At 47.4% G+C, this 19235-nt stretch overlaps 1 protein-coding gene across 1 annotated transcript in view; it reads left to right on the top strand.

Annotated features, from left to right (window-relative positions):
- The window catches only part of MARCHF9 (membrane associated ring-CH-type finger 9), a 50631-nt gene that overhangs the window by 18580 nt on the left and 12816 nt on the right, over positions 1-19235 (top strand). Inside the window, exons 2-3 of the mRNA XM_083729481.1 lie at positions 13183-13338; positions 14930-15122. Coding sequence (XP_083585607.1) covers positions 13183-13338; positions 14930-15122 — 349 coding nt within the window. The remainder of the gene's footprint in view (positions 1-13182; positions 13339-14929; positions 15123-19235) is intronic.

The following is a 19235-nucleotide window of genomic DNA, read 5'->3' as shown; positions in this document are numbered from 1 at the left end:
ATTTGTTCAGCAACTAAGCCGTTCGACAACCAAGGTACAACTGTATATAGAGACGCCCTCCCATCTGCTGCTGGAGGTGACACATGGCCATCATAGATAGCTGCCATTGATACCCCTTATACTACTTTAATTTAAAATCCTGTTTTTAACTGTCTTTTATGGATAATTTTAATGTCTTACTCTTTTTGCCAGCCACTTAGAGGTTTTATTGCAATCAAGCGATCATAGACCTTTTGTTAAATAAAGAAATCCTCCTTGAATTCAGCTAAACCCTTTTTAAAGCTGTCTCGGTTGGTGGCCATGAGTACATTTTGAATTCCATAGTTGAACTGTGTGCTGTACGAAGCGGTCCTTTTGTCCACCCTGAACCTTCCAGCATTCAACACTTAGGAGAGGGACATAGACACACATTTCTTGCCTCCTTCCATTGTAGGAAATGTCAGTTTATTCTTATGGGTTGCTTCCTGTTCTTTACCCAGTTACTGATCCAAAAGAGGACCTGCTCTCTTATATCATGACTGCTAAGCGTACTCAGAAGTCTTTGCAAGAGACTTGCCTTGCAGGGGGTTGGACTAGATGACCCTTTGGTCCCTTCCAGCTTTACAATGCTATGATAAGGTAAAGGTAAAGGGACCCCTGACCATTAGGTCCAGTCGTGGCCGACTCTGGGGTTGCGTCGCTCATCTCGCTTTATTGGCCGAGGGAGCCGGCGTACAGCTTCCGGGTCATGTGGCCAGCATGTATAAGCCGCTTCTGGCGAACCAGAGCAGCGCACGGAAACGCCGTTTACCTTCCCGCTGGAGTGGTACCTATTTATCGATTTGCACTTTGACGTGCTTTTGAGCTGCTAGGTTGGACCTAGGTGGGACCGAGCAACGGGAGCTCACCACATCGTGGGGATTCAAATTGCCGACCTTTTGATCGGCAAGTCCTGGGCTCTGTGGTTTAACCCACAGCTCCACCCGTGTCCCTCAATGCTATGATACTATGACTTTATTGAAAACTTATTGAAAGTCTTGAGTACACAGGGGCTACTGTATTCACACCCTACCTTCCTCCCACCCACATTTGACACTCTGAAAGAGCTTTAAAAGGCTAGTTGGGGTGTTATCAGAGGGGGCTTAATATTATAACTGGTTCATTCATCTATCACAAACAGGTTGTTGGCACCAGTTGTTTGTTTGTTTTTAAACTTACTGGATTTCCCCCAGGAAGAGTGAATCTGGATCAAATGAAGGGTGGGGGTTAGGGACAGGAATAGGGACTGTCATTTTGATGCTACTGCAAGAACGTGGCATGCATGAGGAACACTCATCCCACAATAAATATCCACCTAGAAGCACCTAGAAGATGCGGGTGGCGCTGTGGGTTAAACCACAGAGCCTAAGGCTTGCTGATCAGAAGGTCGGCGGTTCGAATCCCCGCAACAGGGTGAGCTCCTGTTGCTCGGTCCCAGCTCCTGCCAACCTAGCAGTTCGAAAGCACATCAAATTGCAAGTAGATAAATAGGTACCGCTCCGGTGGGAAGGTAAACGGCGTTTCCGTGTGCTGCTCTGGTTCGCCAGAAGTGGCTTAGTCATGCTGGCCATATGACCCAGAAGCTGTACGCTGGCTCCCTCAGCCAATAAAGCGAGATGAGCGCTGCAACCACAGAGTCGGTCACGACTGGACCTAATGGTCAGGGGTCCCTTTACCTTTACGAAGCACCTTAAAGTCTTACCCTTGCGTAAGCCATGCTGTTTTCTGCTCAGCAAGACTTCTATACACTTGGCAATTCTACCTTTAATAATCCTTTCTACCAGTTTTCCTAGAACTGACCTGAAATTTCCCAGATCCCACCTCCATCCCTTTTTCACAATTGGTGTTATGTTAATCATTTCCCTGTCCTTGGTTATGGAGATTGTTCTTCGGGACAAGTTATAGCTTTCTGTTAAAAGATCAGCAATTTAACTTCTTTTACGAACTCTCAGACGGATGCCATACAGACCTAGTGATTTGTCCTTTTTAAACTTGTCAATGGGACGCAGGTGGTGCTGTGGGTTACCACAGAGCCTAGGGCTTGCTGATCAGAAGGTCAGCAGTTCGAATCCCCACTACGGGGTGAGCTCCCATTGCTCGATCCCTGCTCCTGCCAACCTAGCAGTTCGAAAGCACCTCAAAGTGCAAGTAGATAAATAGGTACCACTCCAGCGAGAAGGTAAATGGCATTTCCGTGCACTGCCCTGGTTCGCCAGAAGCGGCTTAGTCATGCTGGCCACATGACCCGGAAGCTGTCTGTGGACAAACGCCGGCTCCCTCGGCCAATAAAGCAAGATGAGCGCCGCAACCCCAGAGTCGGTCACGACTGGACCTAATGGTCAGGGGTCCCTTTACCTTTTAAACTTGTCAATAAGACTTCAAACTTGTCTCTTGTCACCCCTGTTTATCTCAGTTCCTCTGACTCCTTACCTATGGAACTTATTTCAGCCATCGGAATCTGCCCTACTTCTTCCACAGTGGAGACAGATGCAGAGAATTCGTTCTGCTTCTCTGCATTCTCCTTTTTCTAATATCCAGTATTTTTCCTGTAGTGTGAAACAGATCCCATTATACCAGAAGGTCCTACGTCATCTAAAATCAAGAGAAGCCAAGCAATGTGGTTATCACATGGTAATAATCATACAGCGGAGAATTGATTTAGATGAACAATTGATGGCTCTTTCGTATTGTAATGAATGCATCACAGACTAACATTTTCCCCATCGACAGCCACTGCCTGCTGATTACATGGCTGTTGTTGTTATTTTAAAGCTCAGATCCATATATGTTTGGAGGAAAGGGAGAAATCTTTATTTCCTGTTCCCTATGGCCTGGTTAGAACTAATTGAAAAGCGAGTGTTCTGTGAAATAGTACTTCTGAATTTGCTGTTGTGAGTCAAGTTAACCGCCCTTTCCTTACGTTTGGCCTGTCCTAGTCATTGACGGCAGGCAGTGGATAGTAATAGCTGACCGGAGAATTATGTGAAAATGATACACAGGTGGTATTTAACTCCGAGTAGGTTGGCTAAGAGGTATAGAGCAGAATCTGATATGTGTTGGAAATGTAAAGAAATGAAGAGAACGTTTTTTCGTATGTTGTTGGCCTTGTAAAAGGTAAAAGAATATTGGGAAATGATCTATAATGAGCTGAAAAAAATGTTTAAAATACCTTTCCCAAAAAGACTGGAATCTTTTTTGTTGCGAATAATCCAAAATTTATTTATGTATGCAACAATGGCGGCCCGAGTTTTGTTAGCCCAAAAATGGAAAGTGAGGGAGGTCCCAGGCAAAGAGGACTGCCAAGTTAAGACGGCAGAATATGCAGATCTTGCAGGCTTAACATATAGAATAAAAGAGCAAGAAGAACACACATTCAAAGAAGACTGGAAAATATTTATTGAGTATATGGAAAATAGCTGTACACAGCTGAAAACGCTGGCAGCATTAAGATAAAGTCAACAGTGTAATTAACGCCTGAGTGATGTAAAAGTAGATAACTGATTAATATAGTTATAGCAAAATATGCAGGAATGAAAGATTAAGAAAACGAAACAAGGAAAGAGAAGGTGGGATGTCGTTGGATATTTAACAGTATGTAAAATGTTTATTTTCAGATATAGAAATGGAAAACGTAATAAAAATTATACATACATATGTGGGTTAAACCACAGAGCCTAGGACTTGCTGATCAGAAGGTCGGCGGTTCGAATCCCCACGATGGGGTGAGCTCCCGTTGCTCGGTCCCTGCTCCTGCCAACCTAGCAGTTCGAAAGCACGTCAAAGTGCAAGTAGATAAATAAGTACTGCTCCGGCAGGAAGGTAAACGGCGTTTCCGTGCACTGCTCTGGTTCGCCAGAAGCGGCTTAGTCATGCCAGCCACATGACCCAGAAGCTGTACGCCGGCTCCCTCAACCAATAAAGCGAGATGAGCGCTGCAACCCCAGAGTCGGCCACAACTGGACCTAATGGTCAGGGGTCCCTTTACCTTTTACTTTTTATGTTTCACTGCCCTGTTTGAAATTAGCCAGGCGCATTTGGCAACTGCAACTACGTGGAAATTTCTGAGCGCCAGCCAGGTTGGCAACCACAGTTCAAAAACCTCTTAGTCTACTGTTAATAACCTCCATATCGTTAATACCATTTCCAGTTCCACTGTTTGTGGGGTTTTTTCTTGAACTGGGACAAGGGAATTGTTGTAGGAGTTAAGCAACGGAATCATAGATTTGTAGCATTGGAAGAGACCCTGTCCTTTAGTCCAAGCCCCTGGTGAAAAGACATTCAGTTGTGGCCATCCCAACTTAGATTTAAGGTGCTATTGGGCGCCTTTTTTTCTGTACCCAAGTTTCTAGCCCTGTTTACTGGAATAGGCAATAAGGACAAGACTATCGGCAGCTCCTAGTCAGGATGGCTGTTTGCTCCTTCCAGTACCAGCAGCAATGTGAATACCAGTTCCCATGTGCTATTGCGCCCATATCCTGGTGGTGGGCCTTGCAGGAATCATCTGGGTGGGCAGTGTGTAAACAGAATGCTGAAATTAGATGGGAACTTTTGCTCCAATACTCCAAATATATCTAAAACAATGGGAGAAATTGGAAGGATACTTGCAAAACCATATTGAAAAATCTCCTATTAGAATAAACAAGTTCCGTTTTAAATACTGAAATACTAAATAAGATGGATTACAATGTGTAGTAGAAAAAGGAGCATGAAATTAGGTTAAAGGTGTGTGAAAGAAAGTAATAGAAGTGGAAAGAAATTGCAATTCAGTAGATTGGAAGTCTAACACAAAGGGTGAGGGGTGGTGGTGGGAAAAGGAATTATCTGTGGGATTGAGTGTAGGTATGTTTGAATATTTTTAAGGCTTGTATAAAATGTATGTTTGTATGCTTGTATATTTGCAATATGTGTGTATTAATGCTGAATTATTTTAACAATAAAAACAAAACAAACAAAAAAGATGGGAACTTGTGTGTGATCCAGCTGGACTCTCCTTGTATCCTTAGCAATGCCTGCCTGCCTTCCTGCCTGCCTGTGTGCTTGCTTCTGTGCCCCTAGAATGACTGCCCAACCTATGGAGACACCATAAGTTGCTCTCCTCCTCCAAAGGAAACATTTGGCGCAAAGGCAGCCTTGAGTTTTCTCCATTGCTTGGGGGGGGGGGGGGAAGGGGGAAGCACAAAACAAGACGACTCAGCCTTTGCTGTGCGAAATGTGAGTTTCTTTTGTATCTTCATAGTGAGTTATAGTCAGGAAGATCTGCATTCCACCACCACCCCGGGGCCTCAAGAATATAGCAGTGCTCAATATTGTTGGCTCGTATCATTGCTCCCCCCCCCCATTGTAAAACATATTACCATTAAAACTGAACATATGAAGGAAAGGGTCATAATTCTGTAGCAAGACACATGTTTTTGAAGCAGAAGGCACCAAGATCTCCAGGAAGAAGACATTCACTGCCTATAGAAAACATGCGGTTAGAGAAAAGGGGTCAAGACTAACTCTTACCCAGAGATACTACAGTGGTACCTCAGGTTACATATGCTTCAGGTTACATACGCTTCAGGTTACACACTCCGCTCACCCAGAAATAGTACCTCGGGTTAAGAACTTTGCTTCAGGATAAGAATGGAAATCGGGCTCCGGCGGTGCGGCAGCAGCAGGAGGCTCCATTAGCTAAAGTGTTGCTTCAGGTTAAGAACAGTTTCAGGTTAAGAACAGACCTCCGGAACAAATTAAATACTTAACCTGAGGTGCCATTGTGTAGGTATGTGATGGAAGGTGTGTGTGTGTGTGTGTGTGTGTGTGTGTCTGTGTCTGTGTGTGTGTGTCTGTGTGTGTTCGTGTGTTCCATCTTGTGAGGTTCAGACACAACTTGACCATCTTAGTGACAAGTCAGGCCTGCATGCTACGGACCTGAAAGCTTTATAGCAGCTCATACCAGGGAATTGGCTCTTGGAATCACTTGCATCCCAGAACCAAGAGGATTTGTGGGCAGTCCTCTCTTGTCAACCTGCCTGCAGTTTCATCTTCCACCATCTGGCCCCGGGGGGTGCAGGGAACAGAGAATTGGTGACAGCGCCCCCATTGAAACTGGTCCAGAGAGGGCCTGCCTTTATCTTTTGTGCTGGCTCCCCTTGCTACAGGGCTGTTGTTATTTTCACTGGAGGCTGCTCCCACATTCTCTCTCCTGGCCTATCACCGACACTCCTTTCACCTGTCAAAGCTTGTCATCTCATCCATAAGGACTAGGAACCTGTTCTTTTCTTTTGAAGTGAAGGCTTCTCTGGAATGTGCTCCCATCCATGGCATCCACAAATAAAGTCCAGGGAATGTCGGGAGGTGGGAGGCTGCGGGCAACATCAAATGCCTCTGTGAGCAGAGCCTGCTTCCTCCCTATAGCTGTCAACCTTCCCGGTTTTTGCAGGAAATTCCCTTATTCCAGCGCCGTTTCCCACTGCTACCCCAGATTGTTAGATATCCCATAGACTGTCCCTGGGATAGGTGAGGCTGCTGATCCCTTATTTTTGAGGCTCCCTAGGACAGGTGAGGTTGCTGATCCACTAGACTGGATTATTGTAACTTGCTCTACGTGGGGCTGCCCTTGAGACTGACCCAGAAACTCCAGCGGGTGCAGAATGCCGCGGCGAGACTCCTTACAGGGTCCTCTCTGCAAGATCACATTCGCCCGGTGCTATACCAGCTGCACTGGCTCCCAGTGGAGTACAGGATCAGGTTTAAGGTGCTGGTTTTAACCTTTAAAGCCCTATACGGCCTAGGACCCTCGTACCTACGAGACTGCCTTTCCTGGTATGTCCCACAGAGGAACTTACGGTCTTCAAACAAAAACATCTTGGAGGTCCCAGGCCACAGAGAGGTTATGCTGGCCTCGACTAGAGCCAGGACTTTTTCGGCTGTGGCCCCGATCTGGTGGAACGCTCTGACCCAAGAGACTAGGGCCCTGCGGGACTTGACATCTTTCCGCAGGGCCTGCAAGACAGAGCTGTTCCGCCAGGCCTTTGGCCAGGGCACAGCCCGACTCCCTCCTTTGGCAATCTTCGCAGAACTCTAGCCCAATGGTTGCCATCAATTTGATTTGAATTAATTTTATAATGAAATGATTTTAGAATGTTGTATTATTTTATTGTTGTTAGCCACCCTGAGCCTGGCTTCGGCTGGGGAGGGTGGGATATAAATTATTATTATTATTATTATTATTATTATTATTATTATTATTATTGAGGCTGCTGATCCCTTCTTTTCAAATCTGAAAGTTGACAGCTATATTCCTCCCCCTTCCTAAAACAATGGGAGATGTGTCTCTCCTGTGACTTCAGAGCCACAACCCACTCCTTGTGCATGGCTTCCTGCAGCCTTGCTACCCTTCTCTCTCTCTCCTCGCCCCCCCCCCCCCAATCTCAGTTAATTACATCCTCCAAATGGCCACCCCAGCCTGCTGCTTCCGGCCTTGCTTAAGCATGCCCTGAACTGCAGCTATGGTTCTGTAGAGGGGGGGGTGGGGGGGCTGGGTTGCAAGGAGGGCAGACAAGCTAAGTGTGCAGCGGATTAAGAAGGAAAGCCAGACACCCCTCCTGTTTTCCCTTTGTTGGATACAGTGACCCAATTTAGGAACTCTGTCTGTCCTCCCCCCCCCCCCAATCCTCCAATTTGATTCTGCATTGTGCTTCAGTCAACCCAGGCTGTGAGCACAGTGGCACATAGCAGCTGCACCACCTGGGGGGTGGGGAGGGTCCATTTTTCTCTTTTGTAGTCCTTTTTTTAAAAAAAAAAATATAGCCCTAGAACCTGGGAGGGTGTAGAAATAAGCAACTGCACAGGGGGAGCCCCCTCCCTTGGGGGGGGCACTGTTTAAATCACCTACTGAGAGGAGTCCTTTGTTGCCCACATTCTTTGCTAGATCACCAGCATCGCTTTCTGGCAGCCAAGAGAGCAGCATCCCATGAGATCAAGGTAATAATAATAATAATTCTTTATTTATACCCCGCCCATCTGCCTGGGTTTCCCCAGCCACTCTGGGCGGCTTCCAACAGAACACTAAAATACAATAACCTATTAAACATTAAAAGCTTCTCTAAAGAGGGCTGCCTTCAGATGTCTTCTAAAAGTTTGGTAGTTATTTTTCTCTTTGACATCTGGTGGGAGGGTGTTCCACAGGGCGGGTGCCACTACCGAGAAGACCCTCTGCCTGGTTCCCTGTAACTTGGCTCTTTGCAGCGAGAGAACCGCCAGAAGGCCCTTGGCGCTGGACCTCAGTGTCCGGGCAGAACGATGGAGAATGTCTACTCAGTTACCCTGCTGCCCCTTTCCCACTGCTCAGAACAAGACTTTGATTTATAACATGGTGCCCTCTGCCGTTGGTTTCCCAGCTCCCATCATCCCTTGCTGACCGGGGCTGATGGGAGTTGGAGTCCAGCAACATCTGGAAGACACAGTGTTAGCAACCCCTGCACAGCATGTTTGCTTTATTTGCGTTTAGCAAACACTGAGGATTGAACCATCTCACATATCAGGTGTTGTGTGAGGCTTGTGTGTGTGTTCATGTTCATCATGCTTTCTGTAGGGATTGGCTGTGCGCTCCAGTTGCCTCTGGGAAACTGGCATGAGCAGCTGAACCAAGCAGAGGTTGGCTGTACCCATTGAACCGAGCCATCAGCTGCCATCAGGATGGTGTCACCTGATGGACAGGTGGGGCGCTTTCACAAAAATGGCTGAGCAGGTCAGATTGGAACCCTAGTAGCCCAAGACTGGCCCATGGGCTGAAGGTTCCCCACTAGAAACAATGAAGAAATCACGTGGGTACAACAGGATTGCATGAAAAGGACTGTGCCGCCTCTCTCTATGTTTTTGGTGGTGGTTTGAAGATCAGAAATGAGTGCCCATGTGGCCTGAGCAAAGTTGCAATGCAGACTTAGAATAGGGATCAGTGTCCAGGACAAATGTATTGTGTAGAGCACAAAGCAGTAGAAAGCAGGCTCTGTTGAGTAATGGTGATTTTCCTAAGGCTGCTTTGAGCTGGTCCATGTGTTAGGCTTTCTTTGCACAGAACACTGGGAAACGGTGCAAAACTTGCATGTAGCTTGACAGATGTGCCACCCCTTCATCCTTGCTAATGGCCTAATATAGTGGCTAAAATTTAGGAACAAACTTCTATGATGGGCTTCCTTTGGCAAGGAGTTTCCAAGAGAAAGGTACCATTATGGAGAAAGCCCTGGATGTCAGAACTGTCCTCTGAGCCTCAGACAACAGGGGCATATACTTGATGAACTTAAGGTGCAAGCAGTGCCCAGGATCCAGACTGGGAATTTGTATTATATTACATGTTGCATTGTGGTAGGCATGGTGGGAAGCCATAGCCAACTGTGGTCTAAACCACAGAGCCTAGGGCTTGCCGATCAGAAGTGAGCTCCCATTGCTTGGTCCCAGCTCCTGCCAACTTAGCAGTTCAAAAGCACGTCAAAGTGCAAGTAGATAAATAGGTACCGCTCTGGCGGGAAGGTAAACAACATTTCCGTGCGCTGATCTGGTTTGCCAGCAGTGGCTTAGTCATGCTAGCTCCCTCAGCCTGTAAAGCAAGATGAGCGTTAAACCCCAGAGTCGTCCGCAACTGGACCTAACAGTCAGGGGTCCCTTTACCTTTACCTTCACCTTTACCTAGCATCTATACACAAGAAAAAAGGCTTTGTGATGTTACCATGATGTATAGTTTCATGAGGATTTCATGAAAACTCAATGTGTTTTTTAACCTGTTACTTTCTGGTGTGCTTTGAGCATAGCAGCACCTGCCATGAACCGTCACTCTTAACTCCTTGCGCACAAACTCATCCCCATCTCCTTTACCTCTTTTTAAATCTTCTCCTGTCTTGTCCCATCTTCCTGCTTAAATGACTGAAAATAGAAGGCTGGATTTTTAATAATTCTGCAGAGGCCCACGACTGTAACAATAGAGACATAATTGAATTATTCAAAGCCGCTTTTCTTCCCAATAGTTTTGTGCCACTCAAAGGTCTGACGCAAAGTTTGAAACGTTCTTCTAATTTTGCTTATCTTTCTGTTTCATTCTCTTGCTTATTGTTACTGTGCTAGATCAGGGGTTGGGGAACTTTTTCTCAGCCTAAGGGCCACATTCCCTTCTAGGAAACCTTTTGAGGGCCACATGGCACTGGTGGGCAGGGGCAAAAGTAGGTGGGGGGTCACTTAATAGGGCTAGGTGACATACTGATCATCCTCCAAAACTGGTTTGAAGTCCACATCGTGATATTGGTTTCAGCATTTTTGACCACGCAATACATCACAAATCATTCACAAATCATTGTGGGTGGGTTATGCAAAAATCACAATCTGAGAAAAACTGCAAAGCCTACCAGTTGCCTCTACATAGCTCCATCCTTACTTCAGGCATTGTGATAGATCAGCATATCACAATGTTTAGCTGGTGATATATCACAATGTTGAAAACCAGATATCGCCCAGCCCTAGTCACTAATGTAATTTTTACCTTTTGTACAGTAGGCTGGGATGTGGGTGATGCTGTGGGTTATACCACAGAGTCTAGGACTTGCCGATCAGAAGGTCAGCAGTTCGATTCCCCGTGACGGGGTGAGCTCCAGTTGCTTGGTCCCTCCTTCTGCCCAGTTCGAAAGCATGTCAAAGTGCAAGTAGATAAATAGGTACCACTCCGGCGGGAAGGTAAACGGCGTTTCCGTGTGCTGCTCTGGTTCGCCAGAAGCGGCTTAGTCGTGCTGGCCACATGACTCGAAAGCTGTACGCCAGCTCCCTCGGCCAATAAAGCGAGATGAGTGCCGCAACCCCAGAGTCGGCCACGACTGGACCTAATGGTCAGGGGTCCCTTTACCTTTACCTTACAGTAGGCTAGTTTTTATACATGTACGCCCCTCTGTATCCTCCACCCATGCAAACAAGAGTCAACATCAGAATTTGAGGACCGCTTCTGTTAGCTAATGGTGGGGGGGGGGAGTGCCTCTACAGGGGAAGCAGAACTGTAAAACAATCCCCAGTAAAGTCATCATTAGAGAGAGATTGGAACTTGGGTCTCCCATATACAAAGCTCACCCTCTGCCTACTGGCCCTCCGAGCTAGGGCCAAATGACACAGATATAGGGAGGGTGCTGTTGTGCTCATGTCCTGCTTTTTGTGGCCTTCTGGTCAGCCACCGGGAGAACAGGATACTGGAATAGATGGGCCACTGGGTTGGCCCAGTGTGGCTTGGCATGTGTTAAGCTTGCCACTTAAATTGGAAGGGAAAGCAGCTGTGTGGGGCCCTGGTGTGGGTCCTTGTCTTGCTCTTTATTTGGGCCAAGTGCCAGGTTTTTGCCAAGCCCCACCCTCCGACAGCTATTGGGGGCACGCCATTCTCTTTTTTATATACTGTATATAATTTTTACCACATTTTCTGTTTCACAATTTAGAATACTCGTTTAAACACCCTTAAAGTATCAGTGACTTCCCTTCTTCTCTTTCCATGGTTCATTTTGCATATCATAAAATCCCTGCATGCTTTACATAAACTAAACCACTCAGTATTCCATTATTACATCCATCAAAACTTATTTACACTGTTGAATATGCTGCCCACGTTTTTAAGTGTACACAATTTCCCCCCTTATATTCAATAAACACTTTCCAATCTTCTCTAAACATATGCTCTTCTTGTTCTCTTGTTCTATGTGTCCGCAAGCAGCGAATATTCCATCAGCTTATGTTGCCATTCTTCTTAGTTGGGACCTCGCTCATTTTCCATTTTTGGGCTGGGGCAGGTCATTCTCTGTGGAAAACCAGCCTTGAGCCACATGATTCCCTACATAAAGATAAAGGGACCCCTGACCATTAGGTCCAGTCGTGGCCAACTCTGGGGTTGCGTCGCTCATCTCGCTTTATTGGCCGAGGGAGCCGGCATACAACTTCCGGGTCATGTGGCCAGCATGACTAAGCCGCTTCTGGCGAACCAGAGCAGCGCACGGAAACGCCGTTTACCTTCCTGCCAGAGTGGTACCTATTTATCTACTTGCACTTTGATGTTGTTTTGAACTACTAGGTTGGCAGGAGCAGGGACCGAGCAACGGGAGCTCACCCCGTCACGGGGATTCGAACCGCCAACCTTCTGATCAGCAAGTCCTAGGCTCTGTGGTTTAACCCACAGCGCCACCCGCGTCCCTACATGACTCCCTACCTCCTTTCAATCTCAAAGTTAGCAACTTAAGCCCGCATGTTTAAGGTAATGCCAAGCACCAATGGGCCACTCCGTCCTGCTGAGAGCTTGCTCCTAATTTCCTTTACCAATTGACTAATCCAGTCATTGGCTACCCTGCTTGCTTGCTTTCTCTCTGCAGCCTGCCCCTTTCCTCCTTTGTTGCTGTGTTCTTAGCAACGGGATTCTGCTGCTGTTTGGGATACGTGGCCAGAGACCCAGTAGTGACCTCTTGCTCTGCCCACCCCCCATCTGACAGGAATCCACAGCAATTTCCTTGTCCAGGCATATCTCCCTAACCTATCATTAATACTTCCTGCAAGCGAGCTTGAAATATTGATGCTAATTGCTCTCCTTGCCAGCACATTAAGCAGGTAGCACTAACGAACCAGGCTCGCTTCTGTGGTGTGGCGGTGGTGGTTTCTTAAATAGAGGAGACCTAATGGATCGGCAGAGCCTAGGACTTGCTGATCAGAAGGTCGGCGGTTCGAATCCCCACGAGAGGGTGAGCTCCCGTTGCTCGGTCCCTGCTCCTGCCAACCTAGCAGTTCGAAAACACGTCAAAGTGCTAGTAGATAAATAGGTACCACTCCAGCAGGAAGGTAAATGGCGTTTCCGTGCACTGCTCTGGTTTGCCAGAAGCAGCTTAGTCCTGATGGCCACATGACCCGGAAGCTGTACGCCAGCTCCCTTGGCCAATAAAGCGAGATGAGCACCGCAATCCCAGAGTCGGCCACGACTGGACCTAATGGTCAGGGGTCCCTTTACTTTTAATGGACTCTAGGCTTAGAGATGGCTGGTGTTGTGGTTGTGATGGTTTGTCATGATTGGTACTCCTACAGGCATGGGTAGCTTCCGTGAAGTCTCAGCAGCGGGGTCCAGGAAGCCTGTAGCCAATAAGCGAAGACCTCCCTGACTCTCCTATGCTTTTTTCCTTGCAGGGGGAGCTGTTAAGCCCATGTCGCTGTGACGGGTCCGTCCGCTGCACCCACCAGCCCTGCCTGATTCGCTGGATCAGCGAGAGAGGTTCTTGGAGCTGTGAGCTGTGCTATTTCAAATACCAGGTCTTAGCCATTAGCACAAAGAATCCCTTGCAGGTAAGCACCGAAACAGCCAAAGCCATACCCTACAACATTTCTCTGATGAAATTTTTTACTGTTTATATCCTGTCCACCTGACTGGGCTGCCCCAGCCATTCTGGGTGGCTTCGAACATAAAAAAAAATACAATAAAACGTTAAACATTTTTTTAAAAACGTCCCCATACAGGGCTGCCTTCTGATGTTTTGTATAGCTACTTATCTGCTTGGCTCGGGGGTCATATAATTCCATACCCTCCAACATATCTCCAATGAAAATAGGGACGTCCTAAGGAAAAGCGGGACATTCTGGGGTCAAATCGGAAACCGAGATGGCTTCTGTAAAACTGGGACTGTCCCTGGAATGTAGGAACATTTGGAGGGTCTGTTAAAACCCTGGTTGGTGAATTATTTTTTTACCAGCAGGCCACATGTTGCAGGGAGGAGGGGAGTCAACAGCAAAGCATGGCAGACGAAGTCCATGTGTGTGAGCACACATACACTTACAGGCCTGCCAAGCCGTCTTAACTACCTCAACAAAGATTCTGATGGCCATAAATTCCTCACCCATTGTGCTGTGCTGTGCTGTGCTGTGCACATTTCACCTGGTGAAGCCTTTATTGCACTTCAGCATTGCTCCACCAACTGAGGATATGACTTTGGAAGTACCGTATTTTTTGCTCTATAAGACTCACTTTTTCCCTCCTAAAAAGTAAGGGGAAATGTGTGTGCATCTTATGGAGCAAATGCAGGCTGCACAGCTATCCCAGGAGCCAGAACAGCAAGAGGGATTGCTGCTTTCACTGCGCAGCGATCCCTCTTGCTGTTCTGGCTTCTGAGATTTAGAATATTTTTTTTCTTGTTTTTCTCCTCCAAAAACTAGGTGTGTCTTATGGTCTGGTGCGTCTTATAGAGCGAAAAATACGGTACTCAGTGCGCCCCCTGTGATTGCACATTGGAGAACCCTGTCTGCCGTTCTCAAGCCTTCCTCAGTAAGGAGATTAGTAAGTTCTTAAAGACCCTGAGGATATATCCTGCAGCACATTCCAAAAACGACTGTCCTGCGGCATCACCCCCCCCCCCGTTCTATTCCCATTATCTGGTTTTGTCGCTGGGTGTGGAAAGGAAGCCATGGGAAGCAGCAGCATGGGGAGTAGTCCTACTCAGAGTAGACCCATCAAAATTGATGGGTCTAAGTTAGTCATGCCTATCAGTTTCAGTGGTTCTGTTCTGAACAGGGCTAGCACTGGCTACAACCCTTGGAACGGGTCATAAATAATGACGACGATGATGATGATGATGACGTATTTTTTTATACCCTGCCCATCTGGCTGGGTTCCCCCAACCACTCTGCGCAGCTCCCAACACATTAAAAACAGACTAAAACATCAAACATTAAAAACTTCCCTAAACATTTGTATATTTGTAGCAGAATGATTTTTGCCAATGCCCAAGCTCTCTGTATTGCATTTGTTGTGCATCGACACCCTAAGATTCTGCACCCCTCGGCCTCATGGGAAAATCCCTTCTTGGCTTGCTCTGCCCATCGTTTGGCAAAAGCACCCTGCCAGCATTCGCTCCCATGTGCTGTTTTTCCTCCCCGCCCCCAGTGGCAGGCGATTTCCCTGACGGTGATCGAAAAGGTACAGATCGCAGCCATCATCCTGGGTTCCCTCTTCCTCATCGCCAGCATCTCGTGGCTCATCTGGTCGTCGCTCAGCCCCTCGGCCAAGTGGCAGCGGCAGGACCTGCTCTTCCAGATCTGCTATGGGATGTACGGCTTTATGGACATCGTCTGCATAGGTGAGTGAGTCCAGCCAGCCAAGCCCGCTTTCATTGCTTAGAAAAACAAACGGGAGGCTTCCCCCTGTTTTTCTCTCTCCGCTAGCATGATCCCTGCAGCTTGCTGGATGCAGGGGAAAGGAAAAATCAATGCTTCGTCCGCTCTGTGATTCCCTTGTGGAACTCGATGCAAAGGAATTTGATGGTAGATTTCAGGAGATTTCTAACTATTAGGAAAGGCCAGTTCTGAAGTAGTGCCTCCTGGCAATTGTCTTGGCAGCACAGTAACACAGGAAATGAGATTAGGATGGAGAATGTATGCTTCTATTGAGGTCAGAAAGCAGTTCTCTGTAGACAAGTTTTCTTGCATCCTACTTTTGCTTGAGATTGTAACGATTAGCCACCGTGTGTTAAAATCTCTTTCACCCACCTTCCCCAGCCCCTCTGGCGTTTTTAAACTGCAGAGCTGTTTGAATTCCTGGACATCATGCAAGCCTATTGTTATCGCATTCAGAATTTGTCAACAGAGATGGAGAATTTGTATACAGAGAGGGAGAGTTTAAGGATGCGGAGATGGTAAATAGTTACCAATATCTCATTGGGTTCCAGGTGCAGAGGTGGGAGGGGCTGAATGAGATTTCCTTTGGGAAGGACGTGGGCTCCAGTTCTTTGCTTTGCTATTTCCCCCTCGCTGGGGGGAAATATGGGATGCGGGTGGTGCTGTGGGCTAAACCACAGAGCCTAGGGCAGGGGTCAGCAACCTTTTTCAGCCGTGGGCCGGTCCACCGTCCCTCGGACTATGTGGTGGGCTGGACTATATTTTGAAAAAAAATATGAACGAATTCTTGTGCCCCACAAATAGCCCAGAGATGCATTTTAAATAAAAGGACACATTCTACTCATGTAAAAACATGCTGATTCCCGGACCATCCGCGGGCCGGATTGAGAAGGCGATTGGGCCGCATTCAGCCCACGGGCCTTAGGTTGCCTACCCCTGGCCTAGGGCTTGCCAATCAGAAGGTCGCGGTTCGACTCCCCACAACGGGGTGAGCTCCCTTTGCTCAGTCCCTGCTCCTGCCAACCTAGCAGTTCAAAAGCATGAAGTGCAAGTAGATAAATAGGTACCGCTCTGGCGGGAACATAAACGGCGTTCCTGTGTGCTGCTCTGGTTCTACAGAAGCGGCTTAGTCATGCTGGCCACATGACCTGGAAGCTGTACGCCGGCTCCCTCGGCCAGTAAAGCGAGATGAGCACCACAACCCCAAAGTCGTTCGCAACAGGACCTAATGGTCAGGGGTCCCTTTACCCTAGGGGGAAATATACAAAACGAACTATATAGGTGTGCTTAATTTGCATAGTTTATACAGTGGTACCTCGGGTTAAGTACTTAATTCGTTCCGGAGGTCCGTTCTTAACCTGAAACTGTTCTTAACCTGAAGCACCACTTTAGCTAATGGGGCCTCCTGCTGCCGCCGCCATACAATTTCTGTTCTCATCCTGAAGCAAAGTTCTTAACCCGAGGTACTATTTCTGGGTTAGCGGAGTCTGTAACCTGAAGCGTATGTAACCTGAGGTACCACTGTAAACGGCAATGAATGTATACATACATTCTAGACACAGAATTTTCAAACTCAGCCCAAGAACCTTTATTCAGAGCCTGGGACCAGCCCCATGCCTGGTAATGATATTTTGGAGAGTGGTTTCTGAGCCTCTGCAGAGTACCTTGCTTTCGCCACTGATGGCCAGTTGCAGCTTGCCTGAGAATAAGAATAAAAACCTGAGAGGAGGGAAGTATGGCTTCCCTGCTGAAGTTAGCCCCAGCACCTTTTATTTTAGAAATTAGCCGCTGCTTCTGTGGGAACCATTTGTTTTCCTAGAACAGGAATGTAGGAAGCTGGCTTTATGCTGAGTCTGCCCATTGGCCGATCTACAATTGTATCCCCAGCCTGCCAGTCGCTCTCCAGGGATTCACACAGGAGACATTCCCAGCCCTGCCTGGAAATGCCAAAGATTGCATCTGGGACTTCCTACATGCAGAGGAGATGCTCTGTCAGTGACCTCATCTTTCCCCTATAAGTGGCAGGGTCAGTCAAAGCGTAGAATGATTACAGCACATTGCAACGTCTCGCCTATCCACACACACAAACATCCCAAGGTACCTGGAATTCTCAGAATTTTCTGAGAATCATTTGGAAGCAGGAAAGAGAAAACACACCCACACTCTGAACACAGGGGGAAATGGCAGCAAGTTGTAAGACGTAGGTCTCCACAGATCCGTATGGGTAAAATGTTGGAATTGCCTCTTAGCGCAGGCTTAACAGGCACAAACCAGCCAGCAACGAAACGTTAACAAAAGCCCCAGTGTAGCCTTATTTGAGTTCACCGATTGGGTCTGTGTTGCTCCGGGACAGGAGGAAGGAAGTCAAATGACACCGAGGTTGGTTCAAAGAAAGAGTTTATTCTGCTCTCCGGATAGCGGAAGGCACTTGCGTGGTGAGCCCACAGCAAGTCCAAAGAAATGACAAGTTTCATGCAGTATATATATCCTCCAAGCACCCTCTCCCTCCTTCCCTTATAAATCCAACCACGTCAGCCTATGTACGCAGGTTGACATTACATATGTTCTTGCTCTGGTATTCTTAACCATAAAAGGGGATTCCTTCCTGTACTTCTGACCATAAAAGGATCTTCCTCTTCCTACTCTTATCTTGGAGGAAGAGGTCGCCATCTCCGAGAACACGCTTTGGCCTAGTTCCGGACTCTGTGCGTCTTTTGTGATCAGCACATAAGATAAGGTACAGATGTGTCTTTCTCTGTTCTACTGGTGCCGGGTTTTTGTTTATACATTGACTCAGAGCTCAAGTTAATGGAAAAATAGGGATTTTGGTGCAGTTTCAAACTGCCTGCACAGTCAGTTTGGTGTTTGGGAAACCCATTCCTTCATCAGGAGGCCACAGGCTTTAGAAACCCAGCTCTCCTCTCTTAAGGTTTCTAGGCCTCATGGCTACAGAGATGAGTCTTGAAAATGGGATGGCAAAAATTGCTGAAGGATCTGAAACCGTGAGACAGCAGAAGCCCAGACCCATTAAGTAGCTCAAGGGCCAATAGCAGGATTTAATTTAAAGGGGAAAGAAATGTTAAGGTGTAAGCCACAAATTGTGCTTTGACGCACACCACACAAAGTGGTAACACAAATTATATCAATTGCCCAATGTCGTAATATACAAATTAGTCCCAGGCCTCTAACTCATGCAGTGTTTCTGTAGTGACCCTTGGAGCTAATATCCTCAGAGGAAGAAGGAGCCGCCTGTCATCTAGGCTGGCATGTCATAGTGTAGTTTACTAACCATCCAGGCCTCATCCTCTTCCCCACTCTCAACCTCAACACAACCTTCTGGATCCATCTGCCCCCTCACTTCTGTTTCCCCTCTTGCGTGCCAAGCTGTCTATTGTAAATCAAGTGTAATAAGCCAATCACCCCCTCTAAATCCCTGGGTGATTTACATAACACAATTCCAGTACTTTTAATATTCAACATGATGGGGGGGGCAGAGAAATAATGCTGCAATAACCCCTGGGTGGGGCGACATTGGGAACTCAGTTGAACCCATTGTAATGATGATGTGTCGAAGGCTATGCATAGCATAGCAAACAGCTTTTCAGAACCAGAGACTTGGAGGCACAGCCACATTCATTTTGTGGTGCATGCATCCATTTACCGTATTTTTCGCTCTATAAGACGCACATTTTCCCCTCCAAAAATTAAGGGGAAATGTGTGTGTGTCTTATGGAGCGAATGCAGGCTCCTTGGCTTCAGCGATAGCAACGCAAAGCCTCCAAAGCACAGAGGGAGAGCTCCCCCCACGCTCCGGAGGCTTTGCATTGCTTTCGCTGAAGCCGCCTGAAGCCCCCGGAGCGCAGTGGGAACTCCCGCTGCGCTTCGGGGGCTTCAGGCAGCTATCCGCAAGCCTTCGGAGCGCAGCAGGAGTTCCCGCTGCACTCCGAAGGCTTGCAGATAGCCACCTGAAACCTGGAGGGGTCGGTGCACACTGGTCCCTCTCGCTCTCCAGGCTTCGCTTCGCTGAAGAGGCGCTGCACAGTTTTCCCTCTCTGCGCAGCGCCCCTTCAGTGAAG

The sequence above is a fragment of the Podarcis gaigeae genome, assembly GCF_964106915.1.
Source record: "Podarcis gaigeae genome assembly, chromosome: 2".
NCBI lineage: Eukaryota > Metazoa > Chordata > Lepidosauria > Squamata > Lacertidae > Podarcis > Podarcis gaigeae.
This window is presented reverse-complemented; position numbering and strand designations above follow the sequence as displayed.